At 29.2% G+C, this 10,318-nt stretch overlaps 1 protein-coding gene across 1 annotated transcript; it reads left to right on the top strand.

Moving 5' to 3' along the window:
- Positions 1 to 833: 833 nt before the first annotated feature.
- Positions 834 to 3,849, top strand: HELRODRAFT_164523 (hypothetical protein; the record flags this gene model as incomplete). Its single annotated transcript, XM_009029436.1, has 4 exons — positions 834 to 974; positions 2,746 to 2,832; positions 3,303 to 3,411; positions 3,728 to 3,849. 4 exons carry the CDS (start codon positions 834 to 836, stop codon positions 3,847 to 3,849), a joined length of 459 nt encoding a protein of 152 aa, XP_009027684.1.
- Between the last annotated feature and the right edge of the window lie 6,469 nt (positions 3,850 to 10,318).

Genomic DNA, 10,318 nt, shown 5'->3' on the forward strand with positions numbered 1-10,318 from the left:
TCAACTACGTTGTCATCTTTATAATGAATTTCATTTTCAACATTATCATCATCACCAGAATCATCATCATCATCAACGTCGTCTTTAGAATCAGTATCATCTTCGAAATCATTGTCCTTTCGTCAATAGATCATCATAACCATTTTTCATTCTCATTATTCAAGTCTACATACCTACATAAAAAGTCATTTATTTTGAAAAAAAAATGTTACAATTGAACAATGGATGAAGTGAGAATTGATTAAACCTGTTTTTTTGTGTTCTAGTTTGACTGCACAAAGATCTTGACCACTCATTATAAACAGAAAGTTAGGCAGCGTTCCTTTCCCACACAGTTATTACCTCAAAAACTTGCACTGAATTAACATGTCTAATGTTTCAACGGGTTCACCGTTATATTGCCTAGATCAAGGTTTCTTAATTTTGATCGTCATTTTATAGTTTAAATGTTTAAATGAAAAGAATACGTTTAAGAACCAGCAAAAATAATTTGCTCAATCATACGATCGTCAACGTACATAATAATGAGCGTTCCTAACAATGAACAAAACCTAACTCATTTCTGTTTTAGCGTTTAGAAAATCCAAACATCATGAAAAAGAAAAAGATTAACGCTGTCTATTTTATTTTTTTTGTGAAGTTTTTGTTTTGATATTATCAGTCATCATCCATCCCATCATCATCATTGTCGTCACACCAAGATCCTCCTCATCTTCTTCACCATCTTCATCATCATCTCCATCACCATTTTCATCATCATCTCCATCACCATCCTCATCATCTTCTCCCTCCCAATCTTCATCATCTCCATCACCATCTTCATCATCGTCAGCATGAAACAGCTGAATCACAAACGAGGTACCAACATCTTGTTCTTCAATGAAGGTCTGGCAGGGGGCGATAAAGTCACTCCAGACACGCTCTGGCGACTCAACACGTTAAGAACTTTGAGGAAACTCTTTAACGAAACAGAGGTTAAATAATGAAAAAAATTTATCGCAATCTTCATTTTAATTTTAGTTTAACTCTTTTTAATAGTAACTACTTTGCAAATTGTATACTATTACTACTGATGCTGCTGCTACTACCACTGCTGTTGCTGCTGCTGTTACTACTACTACTACTGCCACTACTACTGTTTCTACAGGGACAACCTAAACACTTTGTCCTTGTCTAAAATTAGCATTACATTATTTCTTACTATTATAAAACGCTTTGATAGATAAAACTAAAGTTTTGCCGATACCACAATACCAATATTGTGTTGAAAGGCGCTATATAAATTTAATTATTATTATAAAAATGTAATTTTTACTAATTACTATTAATTACTATTAATACTAAAACTACAATTGTTGCTACTACTTTAATCGCTACAACTACTATCACTACTACGTCTGCTGCCAATTTTAATACTACTAAAAGTACTACAAAAAAAAATAGAAAAAGTTTTTATATGAGCATTAAAAAAAATATTGTCAAAATACTCGATCATAAATCATTTATTATCTGATGTTGTTGACTTCTTGAAATAATTTGTAGAACATGTAAGTTTAAATTATTAAACTCTGAACATCTTTATTTTGGAAAAATATTTAAACTAAAAACTGGTCTCACATCAATCTGTTCATTTTTTTCGTTCAACTAAAATATTTCTGACTGAACCTTTTTTCCGGCTGTTCATTTTTGAAATTTTAAACTTCTCAGTTATTTAAATTTTATTTATTATTTGGGGGGTTGTGTTCATTTAAGTCTTCATAAATTTGAGTGATTGATCTGATTAATTGATTTAAAATATTTCCAACCACTGAAACTCTTGAAGTGGTTCTCCTTTTAACAGCGCGCTTGTTCTTTATGAAATGTTATTTAGGAACACTCTCGTATATAACAAAAACTAACTGTGCAGCCAAAACTTAAATTTCAATTGAAACATCTACTTATTATAGGTCCCGGTTGAAATGATGTAACGCCACTTAAGTTGTCTGCTTCAACTTATTTCTTGATTAACTTTTTTACCATAAAATTGAACTTTTCAAATCTCTTTGATTTGTTTATTGCAATCTTAAGGCGTGTTTTCGATAAAATAAGATATAAGATAGACAATTATTTTTAACTGTTTATTTGTGAGACAACTGAAATATTTCAATTGCCATCAACTGCATAATAATAAAATAATTTGGATATATTTGCGTTTTAGAAAATTATAAATAAGTGTTCCAAAAACCGTCTTTATACTTTTGCCTTTACCTGAAAAAGACTGATTGAAGTATATTGCAACAATAAACAAAAAAAACTTGTGATTACCGTAATTTCCAGCATGCAGTCAAACCCGACGACTTTATAAATTGTGTTGAGCATTACAGACGACAACACGCTTCTGCTCACTTGCCCACCGGCTTGTATGGAATATTCTAGCAGGTGCAATGTTACTTGACAACGAATCAATTTGGTGGCCATGCCAAACAACGAAAAGAATATTTAATTGTTTTATTCATGTTCATAATAATAAAAAAATAAATATAGTCACTTTAAAAATAATAACAACAAACATAATGATAACATTAATAATAAGAAAAACAATAAAAACTGTCACTAACGCCAATAACACGATCGCTAACAGCAACAACAACAGTAACGTTAACATCAACAACAACAACGTTAACATCAACAACGCAAGCACGAACGTTAATATTCCCACTAATAACGTGAATAATAACGAGCCAATGACATCAACAAACACAACAGAAAACAATAGACTACCTGAAGATCGATATTGAATATTGGGAGTGGGAAGCTCTCGATCAAGCAATTCAGGATGGATCCTTATCTAAGGTTACCTAGAAACGTATTTAGTTCTTTCCTTCTCTTTCTCTCTCTTTTTCTATTTCTCTCTTCATACCTTTCTCTTGTATAAATTTTTCGTTTTTTTTTTGTTGTGTTTTGTCAATTTTTTATTTTCCCTCTCTTTTCTCTTTTTCTCTCTTTCTTTCTCCTTCTATAACAAAAATATAAATTTTTTTTATTCTCAGGTTATCACGGGTGATAACACATGCACAGAACAATGCATTGATAATGTTTCTTGCTAACCATCAGCATATTTACCTAGCATTGAACTGATGGTTCCCGCGGCACGATGAGCGCGCTCATGCTGCATCAACGCATTCATCCACTTGCAAACATCTGTATATATAATACACACACACACACACACACACACACACATATATATATATATATATATATATATATATACATTGGAGTACGTGTTTAAACCTTCACTTACACACACACTTATAATTCAGGTAAAACAAATAGGTTTAGAAGTGCACAGACACGAGATATACAGCAAGACCTCATCTGTCGACAACTACAAACTCTACTTCAAGATATTTTCTAAACTGCGAGATTTAGGTTAAGTGATCGTCGTATCTGAAAATTTAATCTCATGGTTGCAACAAACATTCTCATCTACCGCCTTCCACAATCTCTTTTTTGTACAACCTCTCTCAAATTGTTTTTTTGCAATCACCATCTTCATCCTATTTATCCGTTGTTTACAGTTTTGTCGTCATTTTTACCTAACAACATTTTTTTTATCCCCGTCTTCATCATCGTTTTCATCAACTTGTTATACCGCCAAACTCATAATCTCCAACCACCGTCATTTTCACTGAACCTATCACCTCCATTTGGAGCGTGCACATCTCCCATTCTCTTTAATTGGCAGGTTTCTACAGGTGGAACAGTCACTTGAACCCGCAGAGCTACACGGCGATATCCACATACTCCGGTCAGAAGATCATGTGCTGCCACGAAATAATCTTCATCAACGTTAATTATTTGCCTTAGTATTTCATTCCAATGTGATTTGTCTGTTTTTTTTGCTAATATTTTCTTTCAAATATGTTTTTTTATAACAATAATAATAATGTATACATTGTACAGAATATAGATTTCACTTATATACTTGCTTTATTATTCCGGTTGTAAGAATTTATTTTATTAAATTATTTTAATAAAAATCATAATAGATATATATTTATATATATTATTCATATATTTGTATGATTATGAATTGTATTCATGGTTTTATGTATATGGCTTTTGTGAAATTTTTCGAACACAATGTAATAACCTATATGAATATTAATGTACATAGTATTTAAAGTTAATCAGGATGAGTTTTTCCTAGCATTATGTTTCAAAAATTTTATTAAATTCCTGAGATATGTTACGCTATGTTAATATTTCTTTCATTTCATAACTATAATTCTATGTTAAACTAATAACTTTTCGTTCTCTTCTGTTTTTATGTTAAACAAATATTCTCTGTGTTTTCCGTAATTATGTTGAACTAATATTTTTCTGATTTTCCATAATTATCATTCTATGCTAAACTAATTTTGTTTCTATTTCATAGTTATTGTTCTATGTCAAACTAAAATGACGTCATATTCAATGTCAACTTTCTGCTGTTAACTTAAGCTAGTCTCGGCATCTAAAGTACTGCAACATGAACATTAAACAACCGTAGTGGATTATTAAATAATATTATTGTTGAAACGCTATAAAAATTAGCTTATCTTTTATTATGTCGTAAATAATGTGTTTTTCTAATTTGATGAATACTTCTTCATTTTAATTGAGTAAACTAAAACAATTAAGATAAAATTGTAGATGGAATAATCGAAAAATTGATTTATAATTTTAACAAAGTAAAATTATTTTTTGATATATATATATATATATATATATATATATATATATAGTGTGTGTGTGTATGTTTATGTGTGTGGTGTGTGTGTGTTATTACATTATCACCTAACCAGGTAATCTGTTATACATTACCATGCTTACAAGAACGCTTCAGACTGTTCATCATTGCCCATATCTTTGTGTGTTTGCTTGTGTGTTTGTATTTATGCGTACACACATAAATAAATACACACGTATATATACAAACATATAAAATTATGACAATGTATAAATTTTCACAGATGTCTAAGATGTGTTCGAGTGATATATTGATATATTTTTATTGATTCTATTTTCACGTTTTAATGTTCAACATCGTTGATTTAATATCACCATGATTTTAAAATCAGGTACGTTGTAAACTGTTTTCATTTACCTTCATTTTTTCATAGTTTTTCATCTTGATTTGAAGTGCCATTCCATCCATGTAGCTGTGTGCTCCACTTGACACCATGCCACAAAAATATTTTGTATAACCCAATTGTTTGTACGAAGGTACGTAAGCCATGGGGTGTATATAAACTACATTTTCAATGATTATAAAATAGTGGTTTCGTTGGCATTTTTTAGTCTGGAAGAATATTTTATAAGCAATACGTCACAAAAAAAGAGCAAATACTTATCATCTAAAAAAGTACAAAGTAAGTGTTAAGGTTTCGAAATATTGAATTGACTTTTAAATTCTGACAACCGAACAATAGTCGATTCAAGTGTTCTTCTTGGTGTTCATTTTCAACAATACGAGTATCTTCATTTTTTTTTCACAGAAAATCATCAAGTTTTTGGAATATTGATGTAGTAATGTTGCAAAATTGTAATATAATCCATGTAGCTTTATCTGCCACGAATGAGCAAAATATTTTTTGTAAGCTATTGTCTCTATTTGTCTATAAATTGTAATTTTCAATATTATATGTATGTAACAAAAGCTGGTTGTTTAAGGACTGTTTGATTTATCGAAAGAATATGTTCTATCGGCTCTCTCTTTAAATGGTACTCATATGAAGTGTGTACATCAAGTGATCTCAAAAAGTTTAACTACTTTTAGAATTTTATTGTTGTTATTATGCTAATGTTATTAATAATAATATTATTATTATTGTTTTTTTTTGAAATTTTATAACAGAAACAGCAACAACAACAATAATATGATGATGATGATGATGGTGACAATAATAACAATAATAATATTCATCCCATCAACATCGTCGTCGTCATATCATATCATATTTCATATCATATCATATCATATCATATTTCATATCATATCATATCATATCATATTTCATATCATATCATATCATATCATATTTCATATCATATCATATCATATCATATTTCATATCATATCATATCATATCATATTTCATATCATATCATATCATATCATATTTCATATCATATCATATCATATCATATTTCATATCATATCATATCATATCATATTTCATATCATATCATATCATATCATATTTCATATCATATCATATCATATTTCATATCATATCATATCATATTTCATATCATGCCATATCATATTGTATTGTATCACATCGTATAATATCATCTAGCTAATTATCAATGTTACTATTTTTTATCATGTTAGCTATAGCGCTGCCTTACATTACACGCATAGAATCAATAATTTATGAGTGCATATAATATAATATTTACTAAATAGTAAACGAGATGGTGGAAAGGTATTTTATTCATTTTTTTATCTTAATACTTAAAACAAAATGAACTTTATTTTATTTTGAAAAAGCAGACAGGTAATATCAGTAGAAAGTCGTTGTCGTGTAGTTTTACCCATTGCATTTATTTGATCTCTCTGTCTCCCTGTCTTTCTCTCTCTCTCTCTCTCTCTCTCTCTCTCTCTCTCTCTCTCTCTATCTATTTTTTTCTACATTCTTTCTTATCTGTTCCCTACTGTTCTCAATTTTTTAACATCTTCATATCTTTTCATTCTTTTACATTTATTTAAATTGGATTGTAGTTATGTAGTTATGTACACACGGTACACGCACGGTACACACACACACACACACACACACACACCCTACACACACATACACACACCTACCATACACACATATTCACACTGACACACTTATTCAGACGCACATAAATGAACAAATGTTTAATATATAAATATATGTCTCTCTCTCTCCTTCTCTGTGTGTAGAGCGTGATGATATATATTTAGATAGGATAGCAAGCAAAAGCTCCAACGATTGCATGACGGATTATTTTCCCGGCTCATTTTCCATATTTAATATTTCAAATTTTACTATTTTCAAATTAATTCATCGTTAATGAAATGCCTTAATAATTTCTTCAAAACATCTGTCCATCAATTAATGACTGGCTTTTCTATTATTATTACGTTAACGTACCTATGTACCTACCTGTTTGTTTTTAATTATAACTTTTTTTTCTGTGTCTTATGAGACAATGATGAATGCCACTACTACTGCTACTACTACTACTACTACAACTACTACTACTACTGTTTTATTTGAAAAAATATCATATAATCTGTTTAATAATAAATATTATCATAATTATTATTACTACCAAAAGTCGTACTACTACTACTGCTACTACTAAGTAGTAGTAGCAGTAGTAGTAGTACTAGTAGTAGTAGTAGCAGTAGTAATAGCAGAAGTAATAGTAGTTTGAAATATATATTTTTCATTTTATATGCATCGGGTTTTTTTTGGTGTAGAAATTTGATATGAAGTTAATTTCAGTCATTCCTAATGAACACCGTCCATGTTCGTTAATGATGATAACCTTGCTTCAAGGAGTTTTGAAGTTTTGTTTTAAAGTTTATTAATTTGTTTGTAACTTGCGTCAATTGTGTAATGCGTTGCAGACGAATATTATCTTCTGTTACGATACGTTCTCAAATCATTCCATGTAAACTTGTTATTAAAAAAATAATTTGTTATTTAACATGATAAAATAGACGATAACAAAATTATTTTGAATAAATTTATTCACTACATAATGCTTTGATTTATGGATAAATTAACAATTTTTAAATTTATAGACGTGTTTTTCTGTTCATACCTTCGTATTAACACGTCAAAACGTAGACAATAAAAAACAACAACAAAAGAATTAAAAAATTTGTTGATAACAGTAAGTTTTTTTCTATATGTTTGCTGAGTGCCGGATTTTGGGTGAAGGCAGGCAAGTTTAAGGTCCAGGAGCCTTTGAACGAGAGGGCCTCCCCGAAAAGTATATCTGAACATTATTATATTTATGACAAGTTTTTCAAATTTTAAGCGACGATATTGATAAATATCAAGAGGAAATACTGTAAATAAAAAGCATAACAAAAGAAAGCAAGGAGACCAATTTGATGACTTTTAAAAAACATATAGAAAATAATTAAAACTTTTCATTTATACGTTCAGTGAGGCCTAGGCACCTAAAAAACTGACCCATGTTTATTTCATTTTTTGTTGCTCAGATTCACTAACAACTATGTTACATTGGTTACGCATTGATTGATTATTTAAAGTGTGTAGCTATAATATTTCTAATTTGATGAACTTCTAATGAAAATATCTGTGAGATACAATGAAAAAGATATCCAAAGTGCCAGCAGTCTGATGATCGGACCTGTTTTTTAGCGGGGATACAGCCTAATCTATTTAGATGACATTAAATTGCACAAACAGGTATACCTGGCAGGCAGGTTATCACCCTGGGCATTGTTCAGCTGTGAACGGTCTCTCTCATTTGACTGAAGCACGATAGCTAATAATAAAAATAATAATACAAAGCTGCCTAGTACTTTTTCAATGCTGTTGAAATATTTAATTTCACGTATTTTTTTTATGCTGGTGTCAGGTACTTGTCATTTGCTAATAATTTTTTCTTAAATTTGATATATAAAACTTCTGATAAATTTATATTTTCGAGTTAAAATATTTTTTATCAGAATATTAAAAAAAAGATTTTAGTCAAATTTTGACGAAAGTGGCTGAATAAAACCGAAAGGTAATGTTGTGTTTGTATTCAGTTCAATTTAGGTGCGCATTTATTGAATGAATTTTAATTTAAAGAATCGTAATTATACCAAGACAACATTTTGATATTGATTTTATTTTTCAGTTTCGACCAATGTAGAATAAAACTTATTTAAAAAACTAATTTTGGAAAATTTCGTCAATAATGAACAATAAACTAGTTATCAATTTATTTTTAATTGTGTTCAAGAATGAACAAATGCAAACTAACAATCAACTTGTAACATACAAACAAAAAACACAACGATCGAACTTACAATCAAACAAACAAGCAATATCAAACCGACAGACGAACGGAAGGACAGACAGTGAAGAAGACAGACAGAAGGACATAGACAGACACAGGCATACAAAGAGACACATGGTCAGACAGAGAAGACAGACGGACAGACAGAATATATTTATGTATATACCGCACACGCACGCACACACACGCACACACATTGCACACACACGCACACACACAGCCATACACACATACATCACACACACACAGCCACACGCACACACACAAACACACTCATACACAAACACACACACATAAATGAAAATAATTTCCTTTACAACATTTAGTCTCAACAATGAACTTCTATATAACAACCAGTTCAATTATTTTCATCCCCGTATATGTACAAACATCTCAAATTTTTTCCTGATTTCATAACGCATCTGACATTATGTTTTCATGGAAAAGACAGCTTTAATGATCACCTTTCCTTTTTATATATTCTCTAAAAAAGTAGTTGAACTAATGTTCCTGCCGATACGAGATTTTCTACACAGATTTCGATTAACTTTATTCTGTTAAATTTTTAAAATGAGTTGAGCTCTAACAGTAAGTCATTAATAAATGATGACTAATCTTTATTTAACTTTTGTTGCTTTATAATTATTTCTAACATTATTATCATTATAATCATTATTATTATTATTTTCTTCTTCTTTTTCTGTGCGAATACCTGATTCAACCTTTGTCATCGCGAAAGCTGACTCATTTATTTATTATTTATCTATTATCCTTTATTATTATTATTATTATTATTATTATTATTATTATTATTATTATTATTAATGACTAATGACGAGCGTTGATGACTATTCATATTATTTTATCATTTTAACTATATTTAACTAATTTTAACATTTTATTGACATATTTTATTTTGATTATTTTTGATTTTACTGGTTTTCTCTAAATAATACTAGAGTTTACATTATTATTATTATTATTATTATTATTATTATTATTATTATTATTATTATTATTGATAGCCTGTCCTTATATGGTAGTTAATATTTTTATTATTATTTATTTCTAATACAATTCTGATGATATATTCATAATAAAACATTAACCAAATCGTTTAGAAAAGAACAACAGCAATAATTACTGATATAATAATAATTATTATTATTATTAATAATATTATTCGTTTTATAGTTATGTATAATTGTTTATTTTTAGATGCGTCTAGTGGGATTGTCGAGTTTTCATTTAATATTGGGTTAGTATAGGTGAT

Source organism: Helobdella robusta (assembly GCF_000326865.2).
Source record: "Helobdella robusta unplaced genomic scaffold HELROscaffold_6, whole genome shotgun sequence".
NCBI classification, from domain to species: domain Eukaryota; kingdom Metazoa; phylum Annelida; class Clitellata; order Rhynchobdellida; family Glossiphoniidae; genus Helobdella; species Helobdella robusta.